Source organism: Aplidium turbinatum, chromosome 1, assembly GCF_918807975.1.
Source record: "Aplidium turbinatum chromosome 1, kaAplTurb1.1, whole genome shotgun sequence".
NCBI classification, from domain to species: domain Eukaryota; kingdom Metazoa; phylum Chordata; class Ascidiacea; order Aplousobranchia; family Polyclinidae; genus Aplidium; species Aplidium turbinatum.
The window spans coordinates 56,133,878-56,153,452 of record NC_137472.1 but is presented as its reverse complement, the minus strand read 5'-3'; the positions used below and the strand labels follow the sequence as shown (position 1 = coordinate 56,153,452).

The 19,575-nt window shown below is 35.4% G+C and overlaps 1 protein-coding gene across 1 annotated transcript in view; it reads left to right on the top strand.

Moving 5' to 3' along the window:
* Positions 1 to 16,181, top strand: part of LOC145767517 (deoxynucleoside triphosphate triphosphohydrolase SAMHD1-like) — a 28,377-nt gene extending 12,196 nt beyond the window's left edge. Inside the window, exons 4-13 of the mRNA XM_082579357.1 lie at positions 394 to 473; positions 1,108 to 1,359; positions 2,904 to 2,951; positions 3,226 to 3,450; positions 4,219 to 4,310; positions 5,124 to 5,244; positions 5,915 to 6,091; positions 8,654 to 8,716; positions 9,591 to 9,725; positions 13,468 to 16,181. Of these exons, the coding sequence (XP_082435483.1) occupies positions 394 to 473; positions 1,108 to 1,359; positions 2,904 to 2,951; positions 3,226 to 3,450; positions 4,219 to 4,310; positions 5,124 to 5,244; positions 5,915 to 6,091; positions 8,654 to 8,716; positions 9,591 to 9,725; positions 13,468 to 13,587 (1,313 nt within the window). The 3' untranslated portion in view covers positions 13,588 to 16,181. The remainder of the gene's footprint in view (positions 1 to 393; positions 474 to 1,107; positions 1,360 to 2,903; positions 2,952 to 3,225; positions 3,451 to 4,218; positions 4,311 to 5,123; positions 5,245 to 5,914; positions 6,092 to 8,653; positions 8,717 to 9,590; positions 9,726 to 13,467) is intronic.
* The last annotated feature ends 3,394 nt before the right edge of the window (positions 16,182 to 19,575 follow it).

Below are 19,575 nucleotides of genomic sequence, written 5' to 3'. Positions count from 1 at the left end.
AGTGGACGCTTTCATCTTAGAATTAATATAAGATGCATTGCAAAGAAGCCCCTCTCACTTAGAACTGATACTGGTGATGATTAAACAGTCAATTTAAAATCCTCCATGGATATTGTAAACTCAATTGATATTAATAAGAGTATTGCTTCAGGGAAGTATCATGGAAAGGGGGTTGGGAGAGCAATTACATCACGCTAAAATATGTTCTTAATATCATTACAACGTTTTAACGACACTGTATTATTTTTTGAATGACGTTTCATAAATGTTCCTCTGCATTCGGTAACCATATTTTTAAACTAACTCTTTATTTCAAATATTAATATATTCCACCCTCAACAATTGCCTTTGCCCCCTTTAAAATTTCTTTCTAGTTACTTCTTTGCTACGCAGGTCATGGTCCATTTTCTCACATGTTTGATTATCAATTTCTGGACAAAGTTGGAAACGAAACTCAGAAAGCTTATTGGAAAGTTCGTTTTTACATTTTATTTTTACTGATTGATAAGTTATGTCCACACCATGCAATTAGCTACAGCCCCTTTTCTAAATTATATTATATTGCACCGTTATATATTTTGCTGTTCTTGTCAAAATATAACTAACTTGTTTTTCAATATCGTACAGTCATTCTCTCCTCCGTTGTCAAGTTCCTTTCCTGTCTCTTGAAGCCAATCACGTGTTTCTTGTGGCCAATTGGTTACTTCTTCATTCTACTGTAATTGCATAACCAGCTGATGTATATAATTTAGATGCTTTAATGTTTTCATCCACGCCTTTTTTTCTTCAACCTCACATGTTGGTCTTTTTTTTTTCTTCTTTAATGTCGATTTTGTTTGATTTGGCGTTTTGTTGCCAATTGATTCATCAACTTTTGCCATTTTTGGTCGATTGAAAATCAGTTCTCATTTTATTTCGTACTTTTTCATTCCATGTAGGTGATTAGAGCCTATTATAACAGCTAAGTCAATATGAACGTAGAATTCGAAATTTGGAGCGATATTATGTGTTGGCTATCCAGATTGCCAGTGTTTTATGAAATTAGGTTTACTCTGTTTATCGCCATTTTTTTCGTTATTTTTATTTTTTTTATTTTCTCGTGCTCAGCACGACGAACGATCTTGCCTGATGTTTGATCGAATTCTGACGGATAACGCCGGCATCGCCTCGGATTTTGAGAAGCTTTTAAAAGAGGAAGATGACAAAGAAAAGAGAGAGAAGATAAACGGAAAAGAAGAGTGTAAAGAAGATGAAAAGAAAACTAACATCACCGAGTTTCAGAATGCTATTTTTGTCAAAGAAATGATTAACGGACCAAGACCCAACGCCAAAGTTACAAAGCACAAATCTCAAGACGCGGTAAATCGATTAAAACAGTTAGACTACCGTATGTTTACATTGTGTGACGTGGAATATATTTGTATAAATTTCTTCGAAAGTATTTTTGAATGATTTATAACGTTTTAGACATGATCAAGAATGATGCTATGTATTTTCTTGATCAAAATTTGTGATTTAAATGCATAAAACATGCGTTTAGATTGCGAACACCATTTCACGGTTATAGAAAAAAACAGGTTAATCAAAAGTTCAAAGCACTTCGATTTATAAAAAACGAACTGTAATTTTGCATTAAGATTCAAAAAATTAAGGGGTGCACTAGCAAACATCTATAGAATTGCCCATCTATAGAATTGGCCCATACAAGAGAAGGATGCACCGAAGATACAAACTGATATGCATAAATCAACAAGTGAATAAAGAAATAACAGTTAACCTCTCAAGTACATGCAGCTCCACACAAAGTGAAATTTACATGACTTTTGACTCTTTTTTTATTTGTTTAAAAATAATGTCTAAAAAGACATTATTAAAAGATAACTATACGAACAGCGGCCAGTGTTTCGATCTTCCGATCTCTTCAGCGTAGTAAAATGAAAGTGAAAAATTGTTTTGAGAAGATGGTTTCTGAGAGTGATGTAATAAGCCAATGAGAATTGATTTAATTCTTGATTTTAGACTCCAGCTAAGTCTGATAGAAGTTTTTCGCTGGAGTCTGAAATCAAGAATTAAATCAATTCTCATTGGCTTATTACATCACTCTGGGAAACCATCTTCACAAAACAATTTTTCACTTTCATTTTACTACGCTGAAGAGATCGGAAGATCGAAACACTGGCCTCTGTTCGTATAGTTATCTTTTAATAATGTCTTTTTAGACATTGTTTTTAAACAAACATAAAAGAGTTAAAATGTCTTTTTAGGCATTATTTTTAAACAAATAAAAAAAGAGTCAAAAGTCATGTAAATTTCACTTTGCGTGGAGTTGCATGTACTTGAGAGGTTAACTGTTATTTCTTTATTCACTTGTATTTTTGCACATTTAAATTTTATTGACTAGTCTGAAGAGTCAGAACTAAAAATGATTAGTTGTAAAACCAAATTATTTTTCCGAAGCTGGGGAATAATATTCTTTCGAAATTATTCTTCCTCATCGATTCGGAGCTAGATTCATGAATATATATATCAGACAGTACTGTACATCTCCATTAAAACAGCTCATTTTAATAATGTTAATTATTTTACTATTGTAGCCTAAGAATTTTTACAAGTTGACAGCTTTCTTGTGAATTTGTATATCAGTAGATCTTACACACAAAAATCACCATGATATTTTTAAAAGGTTTTCTTTTACAATCCAATATTTTTAATCTTTAACTCTTTAGGGTTCAACAAAGACTTAACAAACTGACATCACAGTATTTCCATCTTTCAAGTCTGATCTCATGAGTTTTGTTTACCTCCAATAGACTTATAGTGACCTGTGATTTGCAAAAAAGCAAAACATGTGTTTTTTGAATGATAGATATTGTCTATTTTTCTCATGTTAGTATTTCATTCAGAATTGGCAGTACGAAGGCAGACCAAGAAAAAAAGGATTTCTGTATGAGGTACGGATATGGTTAAAATAAATTATAATGGGCGTTAGGCCTACTGAAATGTTTTCACATGTGCAACAACGAATCACAATGATTAGGCTATATCTTACAGTATTTCAAACCTTCGATTGTTTAACGATTGGCTCTGAGGCGCCAAAGGTTCGGCCCACCTTCCGTGCCGTGCTTTCCAATAAATTAATTGTAAGTTGTTTTGCAAGCTTCATACTTTGCTTGCTTGCAGTGCCCAACCAAAAAAAGTTAAGGGAATAGATTTACACTGTTGTAGATTGTCTCAAATCAACGCAATGGCGTGGACGTTGACAAGTGGGATTACTTTGCTCGCGACTGCCACCAGCTGGGCATAGCTAACAGCTTTGATCACATTCGGTTCATGAAGAACATGAGAGTTCTCGACTACGCAAAAATGGATGCAGCTCAAGGTCAAGATGGTGGTAACGACCAAACTGAATCGTCTTCTTTTCCTGATTTGGGGATTTGTGCAAGAGATAAGGTTTGGCGTTATAGGTTATTTGAAAACTTGAAATCTCTGTGATGTAATTCAAGTTTGCTGCAGCCTCTTAAAATATATAGGATAGCACAAAAACGTTTGTAAACGTCTTAGGTTTTCATATAGGCTAATCTTAATTGTCATGAAAGTATCTTTCTTTTTTTGTAGGGTTGCTTAAAAGTTTTCACTGTAGCCTGCTGTCGTGTTTTCAGCAAAATATTATGCCCTATAAGATCATCTCAATAGTGTCAATACTCACACAAAATATAGCAAAGGTAACCTGCAGATATAAAAATTGTAACAGTAAGTAGATAAATCCTGAATCAATCATAGGTATACATAGGATATTTGATGGCCTACTTGAAATAATCTAAACAGAAAACCCTGTGAAAGCAATAAACCTTAAAAAGTTCACTGAAGCTATAAAATACGTATTGCACATTGTGTTGGGTTATATTTTAAACCACTAAAGTAGGTTATATATTGATTAAGTTTATTTTAGCCTGGACATAGTGATTCCAATTTTATTTTAACAGTTCCATCGTCTCAATGTAGGTAGCCTGCACTAAGCAGCCACAGAGCATAACAGTGTAAAATCCAATATTGAGATCGTGATACTAGCAAATATTTTTAATGATCCTAATACATCAACCGATTAAAGCTTAGTGGTTGTTGTGACAACGCTTCTTTTCATTCCTTTTTGGACAAGATTGTTGCAACGCTAGGTCAATATCAAGAAGTAAACAAATTTATACTGTTTCTCAATTACAGGAGTGCAAAAATCTATATGAAATGTTCCACACTAGAGTTTGCTTGAATCATCGGGCATACCAACACAGAATAAGCACAGCTGTAGAAGCTATGTAAGTTATGTAACGCTACTTGATTAGGTTGTTCTACTTACACTTAACAATTGTTTTACAGAAAAAGCATTGGAAAGCGAAGTCATCCTGCATTGCAGCATTTAATTGTATTAATGGGTGCTTATGAATGTTGTAAGACCACTTTAATTATACACAACACGTAGTCCTTTAGTTCTATTTGCGTAACTGATACATAGGTTTCATGAAAATGAAAACATGAAAGATGACCTTCAACATGGTGCGGTCTGTTTCTCAGCAGCCGATTGTAGCAATGAATTTACAGCGATAGACACCGTGTTTCACTCATGATGCCGGGCTCGTCAGTATCGCAACATTAATTGTTTAGCAACCGATGTTGTAAGCTGTAGCCTATAATGAGTTGCAGTATATATAATGCCATTGACCTGAGTCGTATTGCCTAATACTTGTTTTACGTCCTTCATCGTGCCCTACGGTTTTCTGCATTAAAATGTAATTGTATGGATTAAATTTCAGAAGTCGTTATCTCAGTCCGTGGTTACTGTATATATTCCCATTACCATCAATTCAGCAAAAATGATTTATTGCAATTTGCAGATAACATTCAGCATGCACTGAATAACAAGAAGGATATAATAGATTTCTACCTGTTTCTAGTCCTCTGCTATGTTTGGAATATGTTGTTTTTCATTGTGATGTTCAGAAATAAAAATAAACTGAATTGAACTATGATGTATTTGATCACAGTTATTGCATGTGTTTAGTTTGCCTGATCATACTGTCCGCTATATCTTCATTTACTGTCTCAAAAACGTTCAATTTTCTTCATTGCAGGATATGTGATGCAATGGTGTTGGCAAACGACTACATCACATTTAAGGGAAGCGAAGGAGAAGACAAAACAATGGCTCAGTCTGTTGATGACATGGTTGCCTTTGAAAAGATCACTGACAATGTAATGCTGCCACAATGTTATGTGTCCGGTACTTATATAGATTCAAACAGACTTTAACGCACAGATGTAGCCATCAAAAATATGTTTCTATGCTATTAAAACGTTTTAGTATCATTGTAATAAGTGTTGAGTTACATTTACCCTCCCCCTCAAACAGCTACGTTTTTCCCCTTAAAAGTTTCTTTCTAGCTACGTTGCTGTTTTGATACATTGTTTGAGAGCGTGCTGGCCTACGTAGGCTACGTTGAGAGTTGCAAAAAATAAAAAAATAAAACAAATAGCAGCCTTTTAGGCTATTGATAAAGAACACAGTAATCAAACTTAACAAAATTAGTATTGTTTAAACTATGAGAATGTTACTACCATTTCTTCCAAATTACCTTTTGCAATTTAAATTTTTTTAAACATATTTCTCAAAAAAACTGTTTTCCAGGAGATTATCTGTGTCAGTTTTTGTAAGCTTTTCAACACTTTACAGTGCTGATCCAGTGTGGTAATGTCTAGTTGATATTTTCTCTGTTCTATGATTACTTACTGATGAGTGATGATTGAATTATGTATTTCGTTTTTACTGCACACAAATACCTATACAACTGTAATATAAAAGTACCAGAAGAAAACAATTAATTTTGAATCGTAACAATGTTAAGGTTTTGAAAATGTACTCTAGGTGATGCAACAAATCTATTATTCAAGTGATTCGTCGTTTGCAATGGAACAAGCCAGACAGATATTGAAAAGAGTCTTCACACATGACTACTACCACTATTTGGGAATAAAAAAGGTTCCTAAAAGCATATATGATGTTGACCCAGCTGAAATTCAAAAAACGATTGATGATTGGAAGGTGAGATAGAATTATTGCTTCTAACAAATAAAATTTTCATAAATAATTTTTACTATCTTTTGCTTTCAAGTTGTCATTTTAAAGGCCCTCAACTCCCATGTTTGTTGATTGGGATGCAGTTAAAAGGTAAAGGTGTGTCCCATACTTGATCCAAGCATTGGGAGATGAGAAGATAAGGTTCTCATTATAGGGGAAGGTGGGGTAAAGTGGAATACCTAAGGGTTAATTCAGTACAGTTCACTGATTTTGCCAAAAAATTTAACTTTTTTTATTTGAGCGTTAATTCTAACATATTTCGACAATTTTTAAAGTGCACTTTTGATGACTGCCAGCATTTTTATATAAATTATTTAATTTTAAAAGTACCTCCAATAGTCCACTTTACCCCGCATATGTGGGGTAAAGTGGACCGTTGTAAGTTTTGAGCAAATTCCGTAATTTTTCCACGCAATCAAATTATTTACAACTAGCATCATTAGGGAAGACATTATGAAACTTCACAACTGCAGTTCATAAGTCCATTAAGAATCAAACTTTGAAGAATTTTTTTAAAAACGGAGTTCACAGATAAAGTTGTCATCCTCTTCATTGCAACCAGCGCAGGCTTGATGCGCCCACAGGATGTCCTTTGGTGATAACGAGGTATTCTGAAAAACAAGAATATAACTAAATTAGAAACCAGCTCGTCTACTCGATCATGATTGGTGGGATATTCCGCCCCGTTAGCTCAGTGGTTACGAGCCCGGCTCAAGATTACGCGGCGCTGATTCGACTCTCTGGGTATGCGCTTGAGCAACGCATTTCAGGAGTGCTCTCCATTTTGCGGCACTTAATGGATGCAATAATTTCAGGCAGCAACACCTCAGCAATCGGAAACTTCACTCAGCCAATCTCGGTAACCGGCTCTGCGTGAAGAGCCTCTACAAGTATGCGAAACTACTAGGAATAGCCTATCAAGGCTTTGTCAGTCCGAGGATAAAGATTCAATAACCAACCAACCATGTCAGAACAACTATCCACTTGAGTGCTAATTAGGCCTACACAGCTGTTGTGTAAAATAAGCTACAAGATTATAAGTAACACAGCACCTAACTCGGTCAAGAAATCATAAACAAGAAAAATATTTATGACAGGGTAAAGTGGACGGTTATAGGCGAATTCTTCGTAAACAATTCTTCGTAAAGCAATTCTTCGTAAGCAATTCTTCGTAAAACAATTGTTCGTAAACAGTTGTTGGTGAAATGAAATCCGTAAAAGAATTTTTCGTAAAGCATTTCTTCGTATACATCAAATCTCCATTGCATGCACGAATAAATGCTTTGGAAAGAATTGTTTTACAAAGAATTAACTTTACGAAGAATTGTTTTACGAAAAATTGCTTACGAAGAATTGCTTTACGAAGAACTGTTTACAAAGAAAACGTTGGACACCAAAGTGAACCACCACTGGTCCACTTTACCCCACCTCTACATTACTACTAATTTAACTGTTGGCCAAAGTTAGGCTAGTCAGCAACAAGAGTGAATCTACGTAATGCGTACGTGATATAGTGAGGCTCATTTTTATCATTCAAAAAAACTTCTACCTTATGTACATAAGATACAATTTAAGTTACCATACATACCTTTCAGTAGATCAGAGGGTGCAAAAAGTAATTTCCGTGCTTTTTTGTGTCTTATAAACCATGAAACCTTGAATAATGGCATGTGCAGCTACTTTTCGTCATGCTTTACTAAACTTAATGGTATTCGCACAATAGTGAAACTTTAATAGCAAAAAAAGGCGGGGTTCCACTTTACTCCGTTGGTCCGCTTTACCCCACCTTCCCCTATTAAGCCTTCGGCACTAACGAGAGTAGGGTGGCCACTTGGCCAGTTTGTTTCTCTCCGGCGCCTTTCTTTCAGCAACTACGCCCACCCAATTTATTACACCCTGGGTAGAGGTGAGTAGTGTTTGTCAACAACCAGCTTAAGCCGGGAGTCGAACCAGGATTGCATAACTGGAAAGCGAGCGCCTTATCCGCCATCGCCATCGCCACCGCTTGGATGCAGTAGCAGAAATAAAACTTTTATGCAATGATGTGAATTCAAAATTTAAGCTAGGAAAAATTAACCAATAAGCCTTGCCAATTTTCAGTATCATATGTTTTACGACAATCTTAAATTCCGTTGTAAACGAAATCTTTGAAGTTTTTTTTTCCAAAATCACCACTTTTAGATTAATAATAACATTTTGAGATACATTTAAGTTTGCACTCAACAATTACTTGTAGTTCTATAATGCTGTTGCAAAATATCTGACTTGAATTGTTGAAACATAAGTTTTCATTTTTCATTGTCTCTTCCAGATGATTTAATAGGTTATAACTTCATCACGCGTTGATGATACACTGAAAATTTGCTGGTTTAATTTTTATTGATATATTTTTTTTAATTTTAATCACACGGTTAGCAACAGTCGGCAAAGTCTGGAAATGTGACAAATTAAGTTGCATTTGCAACTCGCCATGGTAATTTATGTAATTAGCTAGTTACACTTGAAACATGGTTTTAAATTATTCAGGAAGAGCAAAAGAGAAACTTTGATCAGGAATTCAAAGGCTTGGAGGAACATGTAGTTTATCGTGTAAGTACAATACAAAGCAATGAAAGCATATGAGTTACATTAACCACATTAATACGTTGTTGTCATTGGAGTTCTACGACTTATGGCGACGTTTATAAAAGAATCAAATAAATTACATTTTTTCTGAATTAGACCTTATCGATTGACCTAATCCTAAAGTATCTTTATTACTTAAGAACAAAAACTGCCTTACATAGAGTCCACTGGTTTTCAACCTCTATCCTTGTTGCCACAACATTGACATTGATAATCAGTGTTTGCACATCTCCTAAGCATAGTTGAAAAGTAATTATCCCTACAATTCAAAGTGCTGAGTCCCAGTAAATAAGTACCATATAATTTCTTAAGTTATTTTATGACTACGCCAAACAATAATTCAGTACCCACTTACCCCTGGAGATAAGTGTCGCACCTCTCAGTTAAAAACCACTGGTTTAGACTTTTGCGACACTACAACATGGAAAATGCCGCCAAAAGCTACGAATGATCCCACTTTTAATATACAAAAATTATTAAACAATGACTTTAAGTTTTAAAATTTTAAAACTGATCTTAGACTTTTGAAAATATGCTTGAAATGTGTAGTATTCTGACTTCTTTGTATGATTGTATTGATTTGATTGGTTGAGTATTGATTTTATTTCTTTTTCTTGAACAAGTGAGCCATGGTGTTACAAAAGGTTTAATGTTTTCAAATGTTTATCCTTTTGAATACAAATGCATTAAAACTTTAAACGTTTTATAGATAAAAATACATAATTTTTTCTGTTTGCACATCAATCACAAAAATAAAATAATTTTTACCCGTTAGACTGCGCTAGTGATCAATATACAAATTGGGTGAAACAAAATTTTCTAAAACAATTTCGTGCAGGAGAAAAAGTACGACTACGGAAGAAAGACTCAGAACCCTGTTGATTTGTTTGGGTTTTATGCAAAGAATGAACCAGATGTTCCTATAACCATGAACAGGGAGGAAGCATCTCATTTACTGCCACAGCAATTTCTGGTTTGTTGAACTAAATAATAATTTAATTCAGATTTTGTTCAATCAATAACTTTATCTGTAACTTATCAGGGATGAGATTGCTTAGTTTCTGTAATTTTTGATGAATATAATGAACAAAAACGGTAAAGCAATAGAGATAAAAACAATGATTAATTTGCTTTTATTATTTCTTATGTTAAAGCTTTGGTAGAGAGTTTGCTTTGTTGAACCATAGACAAGCAAAACAAAGCAACTATACAGCGGGTTTAGCATGTTTTATAACAAAGAGATATAATATAATTAAACAAATCACATAGTCAGATTCAAATTTATCTTATATTTTTTTATTTTATGTATATTGCAAATTTAAGTAATTCCTGATGAGGCCACATAGGCTAAACATGTCGAAAACGTTTGAGTTGATTTTTCAATTATATTAGGCCTATATCTCTTTGTAATAAAACATGTTAAACGCGCTAAAGTTACTTTGTTTTGTCGGTCTATCTCCTAAAAATATTTTTGTCATGTAAACTTTATATCAGTTTCCACAATCAAGAGAAGTAGCTTTAATTGATTATGAACTTTTAAAATGTTGGATTGGTTGCGGTCATATTTTGCAGAGTGTCTTTCAAGTTAAACGGAAAACATCACAGGATAACAAAATTTTTGTTGCATTTCTGCCAACACTTGTTTTTACATAATTTGAGGACCTTATTCGGAATTTGCCCTTAGCTTTTTTCTTCAAGATCTATATTACTTGTACTCTAAATTAAAATGTAGTAGCCTATAGCCTATTTAATTTTACTTTATAGATCATTCCATACTAACTCATACACCCACGTAAGTATCTGGCGGCTGTCAGATTTTGCTGAAAAGTTGTCGCATTATTCCTTAAGCTACCAAACGTCCAAATTCCAATTTCCAAGTTTTAAATCAATATCTCAAACGGTTTTCCCATGACAACCTTTTCTATATCTGGTGCTAACCTCGTTTTTGGCTTGTGGGGTAGAGTAGGCCTATAACAATTTTTTGTCATTTACACAGTCTTATAACTTCTATTATAGATGTGATGGAAGACTAAAAATTTTTGTACGAGTTCATTGCACACTGTACTACACAATTCAACAACAAAACACATAATCTCTTAATGAATAGGTGAAAGGTGTGTCATCAAAATCCTATGTTTTTTTCAACTTTTAGATGCTTTCAACACAAAACCTAAACCAATCAAAATAATCGTTTACAACATAATTATTTGTAATATTTGAAAGCTTGTTTTCTACCAATTTGAATTTGACTGTTGTGGTGTTATTAAAAAAGATCTTATGGGGCCTGAAAACCTTATCAGGCAAAAATGGCCCATTTTTAGCCAGATTTTTAGAGCCCCAATGACTATAGAATTAATACCAGACAAACTCATACATTAATTCTTTCTTTTTATCAAATAAAATCTTTGACTATGAAATTCGTTCAATCTAAATTTTATGTCCTTACACCATGACGTTTCGGTCATTTTGCCAAACAATTTCAAGTCCAAAATGTAGGTACTGCTATTTTGCATTCATCAAATACTGGAATTTTCACAACAATCAAACCTGTAAGTGTAATTTATTAAGAATCGATTTTGTTATAGTAACATCATCTCCAGCTGGCACATGTAAAAAAGAAAATTTGAAAAATACGTAAAACCTAACAAACAAAGCAATCTCCAATGTTATCAACACCCATAAAAATTCTATTTTAAATAAATGGTTACATAATGAATACTGAAAAGTTTGGGTGTTCATCAGGACAATTATCGTTTCTAGCACTAGTTGCTACGTTCATCTGATGAAATTGTCAGTGAAGCAATAAACCATCTTGTTTGTTGTTAAGTTTACTTTCAATTTCATTAGATGAACGTAGCAACTAGTGCTAGAAACGATGGTTACATAATATTAAAATCAAAAGAGGCAAGCCTAAATCTTAAGTCAGACAAAATTCAATAATGACTTAACAGGAAAATCGTGAAAATAATTACTATGCTTAGTGATCGTAAACAATTCAATACTGACACTGTTGGCTGTTAATATAGGCCTATGTTTAAAGCTATATTTTCAGCCCTTCTCACCAGGGAAAAAGTCCCTACTGTAATAGAGAAGGTATTATGCGAAGATAATATTGCATGAAAATTATTAAACCGCTTTCAAAATCAATAAAAAATAATATCCGTTTTCACGAAAATTCTGCATTATGTAAAAGTTCTGCTTAACTTATACTTAGTGATGCACTTGTGGCAACAATTTGGGTCATGAAGCCTTGCACTTCATAACTGGCCAAGTTTATCAAATCAAAAAAGATTTTCATAAAAGTTTAAGTGACAAGTTTTGACTTGACATTGAAGTTATGTTTTGAATATTTTTTTATGACCACAGAAGGATTTCAATAATTTATCTTTTCAAGGTTTGTTTAGTGTTGTGTAGTGTTTTAGTAAAATTTCGAAACATATTTCACCCCATAGTTTTTATAAATAGTGAAATAGCTCAATTTAATTATTAACTAGTTGAATGAGCGATGGTTTTATTTCGGAATAGCCCATTGCAATATTTTTATAGGTTTTGAGTTCAGAAATCATTTCTACCCATAAATCCATTGCTCCTGAAACCCTGCGCATGTAATGCCTCGGTTAACTTAATTAAATGAGCTTGAGCAAGCGAAGCAAGCGAGAAATTTTTGCAAAACGGGAGAAAAACAACATATAATGTTTGTTTTTCTATTTAGAAGGAGTAGGCACATACACAAGCACCCCCCTGGATCCTATATTAAACTCCACAATCGTGCAAGTCAATCATCCATGAGTACCTAATATTCACAATAGCTGATATGATGCACGCAAAAGAAAAAGGCCCGGATAAATAAAAATTATTCGGTGCAAATCAAATTTAAGCAATAAATAAGGATAGGTGAATCCCATACTAAGCCTTCGGCACTAACGAGAGTAGGGTGGCCCGTTCCTTTCTCTCGACCGCTCTTCAAAAACTACGCCCACCCAATTTATTACACCCTGGGTAGAGGTGAGCAGTGTTTTTCAACAGCCAGCCTAAGCCAGGAGTCGAACCAGAATTGCATGATTGGAAAGCGAACGTCTCATCCGCTGCGCCATCCCACCGCTCAAGCACTAAATACATGCTACAAATAGAAAACAATTGAATTGTCAATTGCATAGAAACAAGAGCATGCGGAAGAAAGCTGACTGCAGAGTTGAAATCAGCATCCCAAACTCATACAGAATCCGTTAACAAATCTCATGCATAAAATTAACTTTGTTGACCTATGTTATTGTTTCCTTTTTACGACTTTCTGTTATATATACCAACAAATTTGCGGTATAGATTGTGGATTATATGCAATATAACATGTTCAGTCGGAAACTTGATTAATCTCTGCTTGCTTCTTGGAATTTTATGTTTAGGTCTACGTTATCTTAAATATGTTTTTTTTTGGTGCGTATGTTGAAGCGCGGGAACAATTTAACGTTTCATTTTTTTTTCTCTTATGGCCTACTATTGACTAGTAGACCGTATGGTCGTCTCGTTGTCTCCCTGTCAGTACGAGAACTTGTGTGACTTTGCATTGTGTATATTAATTGCATATTTCAAACATGTAGGCCTATTATGTTCCTGTTACTGACAAATAAAACACTGATTGATTGATGAATAAAAAAAAACTATTGTGTTGTACAACAACTGAATCATTCCTTTAATTTCCTGTTTGTTTGAAACAGGAATATGAGTTGGAGGTTTACTACAAAGGAAAGGTTTTCAAGAATGATGAACGCTCTGAAACGACGAAACTGTACAATAAAGTTGATAAAAACTTCAAAAATTGGATGAAGCAGGAGTGATGCGTATCTTCTTCATCTTTGAAAACCAAAAGAATAGACATTGTTTTGGTTTTTATCAGCGTTGGTTGCAGGTGATGTGTATGGACAAACAATGTTATAGTCTTTTGCTTTTGTCATAATTGTTTCCAGGAGGTTTTGCAAACACACACGCTTGCAGGCGCTTTTAGGTAAAATTTATTTGCAACAAATTCTAGCTCTATGTATGACATTACGCTATACACAGAAAAGTGATGACTGTGACTGAATTTACGTTTTTATGCTTTTTTACTATTACTACATCTGCTAAGTCAAGTACAAAGTCAAGGTCATGCATGCCATCGTGTGAAATTTGTTGAAAACTTGAAAAATTTGGGCCAAAAATATCCAGATGTTTACAAATTATATGAGAAGTATATTGTAATCGAAATGTGCCCCAATATTGAATTTGAAAGTGGTGTTTCAAACGCATAACTTACAACATCAACATGCTCCGCTGAAATTGTAGCCTGCAAGTTTAGTTCTTAAAGGGATACTAAAGGAAAAACCTGGCTTGGCGATTTTCCAGGTTCTTTGTGTTTAACATGCTACCATAAAACGATTTTCAATAAATTTTTGCCTCATTGTGGTCTGACCACCATTGCGCGCGTGCTTTTGTCAGAGCTTTCAAAACGAAATTGGCCTGAGCAACGAAGCGTGCGACTTTACAGTTACGTCACTAAAGACTATAGTAATCAGCTAATCACGCAATAATTGTTACTGCAGGCGATTTGACTGTAGGCTATGTATGTATGTACATCAAAACAACACATTTCAACATCAAAACATCAGACAGTTTGCTCAAAACATCAGATGTGGTAACGTGGCTTTTGTTATTGCTGTCTTTAGTGACGTATTCTCGAGCAGTGTTTGCACTTTTTGGTCATTTTGAAAAAAATGAAAATAAATGAAACATTGGACTTTGGGCCTTACCAGCGCTATTGAAAACAAATTTTTTTGGGTAATTTTTTTTGAAATGTATTCTTGAATGTTCAGTTTACTCATTTTAATGCTTAATTCCAGTTTGAAATTTTCATTTAGTATGCCTTTAAGATTTGAAATAACCTTTCAACTTATTTTCAACATCTGAAAATATCCAGATGGTTGCAAATTTTATGAAAAATATTTCTTTATCGAAATGTGCTCCAATATTGAATTTGAAAGTGATGCTTTGAACACATAACTTACAACATCAAAATACTCAACTGAAAATGTAATCTACAAGTTTAGTTTATAGAATTTTAGAAATAACTTTGAAGTTCTTCAGGTTTTAGATCATTATGACAAATTGTATTTTGAAGTAGATGTAAGCTTATTATTGTCTTATTGATGTGAAATGTTTTCCTTGATTGAGTTATTAGTACTGTTATAATGATTTTCATTGTTTTTTGCGATACTGGTATAGTTGCATTTTTTTTTTTTGGTATAGTTGACTAATTACATTCACAGTATATACCAGACTATCGGTAGCAGTTTCGAATTTTTTAATCAGGTGGTCTATGCTTTGTTGCTAAAAATATTTGGAGGCAATTAATTAGGCTAAATTTCGGCAAGGATTTTTTTTGCACCCCAAAAAACTAAACTCTTCCTACTCCTATAAATGAAATAATAGCAGTCCAACATAACATGCACAAAAGCAAAATGCTATTTACCTTTGGATTTACCGAGGCCAAACCACATCATTACAACCGCCTATTTTTTGTTTTAACCTGTTAAGTGCGTATTGCGGCAATTGTTGATCGACCCAATCGCTTTCACTGTAAGTAAAGAATAGTCCAATATTGAATTATCAGAAATAGTCAAGAACACAAAAGGAAGCAAGCAGGATTAAAAGAAAAGCTTGTTGCGCTGCGGACTCCACAACACTCTACGAAGTAATAATGCGAGGAAAAATACTGAGAGTTGTCAAATGCGCACAGTAACGCGAGTCACAAATATTAATTGTGCACTTAACGGGTTATTACTTATATAAATAGTAAAAGTTTCACTTTATTACCCAATTTCTTTTTGTTTCGTTTTTCTTTGTTTTTTCTTTAACTTTTAAATGGTTATAAAGTATTAAAACTGGGGACCATAAAAAACGATTTTATTTTAGTCCTTTTTTGAATGGTGATTTTAACGTTATTTTACGTTTTTTGTTTTTACACTGTTTTTATTCGTTTCATACATTTTTTCAACAAACAAAATTTGTTTATTGAAAAAATGCAATTCGTTGTTGAAAACAATTAATGAAAACTAAGACAAACATTTAATGTTTTCATTTATCACAGCAAAGAATCGTAAAGAAACTGCAAAATTATAGCTGCTGACCAACTTATTATAAATTAGTTTACTCTATAGTTTTGACTATGTTCTATAAGTGACAAGTGTAGCCGCATGGTCAGCAAGTGGTACCAATGAACCACCCAACTTCAAGTGCTGCAATGATTAGGATGAAGACTGTTCAGAATCCAGGGAAATGATCCCACTAGTGACTCTGTTTACAGTCAACCTCCTTTGTTGCTTGTCTTAACTTCTTTTATCAGCTTGTTTATTTCTTTGATTGTGTATAGCCTATTTTGGTAAATAAACGCTTTTTAATCTAACTGGTGAATCTGCAATCTAGTCGACTGATGCAGGACTTATTATATCGATACAGAAATTGGAGATTACCACACTTAATTGGCAAATTCAAGTTCTTTTAATTCAAATTTATTAAACTTGAATTTGCCGATTAGGTGTGGTACTCTCTACTTTTTTGATTATTGCTGTCTGAGATGCTCCCACATCCCCACTAATTCATCGAGTGTGGTGCGGATGAACCTTGTGGACAAAATACGTGTCTATCGCTGTCAATTCTTGCAACACTCGGCTGCCGAGAAACATTGGTTTTTAGAAACGTTTTGATGCCTAACGTGGAGGCTACCGTATGGTTTGCAAAGCGTAGTGCGCGTTGTTCTATCATAAGCCTTGTTGTGACATCAGGAAGGTAACTTCATATTGTTGGCAATGTTGGACAAATTTGCCAGCCTTGTGCCAACACACACCGCAAATGGCCAATGTTGGCCCAACAATCAATGTTTGCTGAGTTGTTGTGACACCAGGAAGATCGTTCCTTCTACACGACTTTAGATCGCTTTGATTGAATGCGGAGGGTTTAAAGCTGTATATAGGCCAGCAGCGTTCTTCTTCGTGTGTAGCAAGAAACAAATCTATAAAGTGAACTATAATAATCAACACAATGTCTATGAACATGTTATTATCAAATCATTTGTGAATTGTTTTGAATTATAGTTTTAATAGTCGATCAATCATAACTACAACTATGACAACAATTATCTTAAATAAATGCTAATGTTGGTAAATAAAAAAAAAACTTTATTAAAATATCCTTCACATATCGATTCTATAATTTAACAGTCAAGCAAAATGAAAATTACATCATCACAAATATTGTTTAAAGAATTTTAAGGGTGTTTGGTCCTTATAGTGCAATGAGCATCAACATCTCTTTCAATAATACTGATATAAATTTTCATGACAATTCAGGAGTGAATACAATACATAGTAAGATATTTCGCGTAAGAATATGCTAACTTTGATATTTTACACAGAATTAAAAACCTATTCATACACAATTAAAGTACACAAAAACTAAATACAAAATTTTACATATTGTTAAAAGGGTAGTAGGCCTAATAACATATATTGAAACTTAAAAAGCGCCAAGCAATAGCAATGTTGCACAAATCTATTGATCCACAAGCAAATAAATTCAATCACTTTAATTAGATGGCTGATTTTATTCACGCTTTTGATTTCCATAAGCATAAAATAAAATGTTTGAAATTTTTTTTAAATTTTACGATGAGAACCATTAATGCAGTTGATACTTTATTGTCTAACTAAACACATCAAAACAGTGACAGTTACTTAGACACCTAACTAACACCAAACTAAAAGTCTAGGCTACTAAATTGTGTAACTGATTACAAATAATCTAGTATTAAGTGTTTGTAAAATTTGAATTATTAATGGAATTTTACTACTAGTGTTGATTTATGTTATTAATTAATAGGATAATAGATAAAATCAATGAAAACTATTAATACTACAAAAAGTGCTCAATGCCAAAGCAGAGCGAATTAAATCAAATATAGTTACTACTATCTGAATCCTTAACAGCCTGTTTCACCTAAAAGAGGATCATCAGAATGTCCTTATTCAAATAGCATCTAATATAATTCTATTTGAATAAAGACCTTCTGATGATCCTTTTTTGGGTCGTCGTCGTCGTCGTCTGAGCTTCTGGGGCCGAGGGTCTATCCTTTTACCACCCCAGATTCACGATGTTCCCGGACTACACTGGAAGGCTGCTAGAGAGCAGCCAGTCTTTAGTTTCATCATCCATGACGCGCAGACCTTCCACTCCATTAGGTGGCTTGAAGATGGTACAGTAATTGATGATGTGGTCTGCGGTCTGTTCCTCGGCACCACATTCACAGGAGGAGGAAGAAGCCATTCCCCATTGGTGCATGGTTGAGCGGAAAAGCCCGACGCCCGTACGGAGACGGTTGAGGCGCACCCATGCCTGTCTCTGTAGTGTCAGGCCGATGGGGCGTGTGTCGGCGTCGGGGATGAATGAATGGAGTCTGGTGGTGCTTGACCTCCATTCAGAATTCCATTTATGGTCCGCCCAAGTAGCCGCAGAGATGTCTTGTTCATCAGCTTCGTTGATCAGAAGCCGAGCGGCTGGCACGAATGGGTGTCTTGATTTCAGTCGGCGGGGGTGCCCGTTTGGGAAGGCAGAGATCTTGTTGTAAAGAAGATGGTTAGGCTCCAGTGCCCGTCGACCGAGGGACAGAGTGGCTTCTTCGCGACGAAGCTCAGCAGGTTGGATGCCAGCGAGAATGGGGAGATTGTCCAATGGTGTGGGACGCAGGCATCCGGTCACTGTGCGCAGGGCGCTGTTCATGGCAGTGTCGATGTTGTGGCAGTGAGCACTGCGGCACCAGATAGGTGCACAGTACTCTGCAGAAGAGTAGACAAAGGCTAAGGCTGCTATTCGCAAAGTGTCAGCCCTCGCCCCCCAGCTAGAGCCTGCCAGGCGCTTCAGTAGTGCAGCTCGGGATCTCAGTTTCTTGCGCAGTGACACCAAATGGTGGCGGTATGTGAGCGATCTGTCTAGTGTCACCCCAAGATACCTTGGTTCGGGGCAGAAGGACAGAGGTTTTCCGTTGTTGTGGACATGTATCTCACGATCAGCTTCCCGATTGTGTAGGTGGAAAGCTGCCGCCACAGTTTTGGTTTCGCTGAGTTTCAGTCGCCAGTTCTGGAGATAAGCTGAGATGGTTTGCATGTCCTGGCTCAAGGTGTCTTCTAGATTTTCCCACGAGTTTGTGGAGTGGAGAATTGCCAGATCGTCCGCATAAGCGTATTTTGCGGAGACCGTGGTTGGCAGGTCGTGGGTGTAGATGTTGAAAAGAAGTGGAGCCAGGACCGATCCCTGTGGGACGCCGTTTTTCAGGCGTCTCAGTCTGCTTCGCGTGGATTGCCGGTGGTGAGGGTGAAGCTTCGATTCCTGACAAGTTCCATAATCATGTGGACCATATGTCAGTCAGGAAGCAGGCGAAGCAGCTTGTAAGTAAGGCCGCGATGCCATACAGTATCGTAGGCAGCTGTGAGATTTAGAAAGACAGCGCCGGCCTTCTTTTTTGCCTCAAATCAGTCCTCGATGTCTTGGGTCAACAGTGTGACCTGATCTACAGTGGATTTGCCGCGCCGAAACCCAGCTTGCTCTTTTGGAAGGAGCGGGTCGATGATTGGGTTGACGCGGGCATAGATCAGCCTTTCGAGAATTTTGAAAGGAACGCAGAGGAGGGATACCGGACGATAACTCCTTGGGTCCTCTGGTGGCTTGTGAGGCTTAGGGATCGCAACTACTAGAGCTCTTCTCCATATTTTTGGAATTGTGAGGTGGTGCAGGCAGGAAGA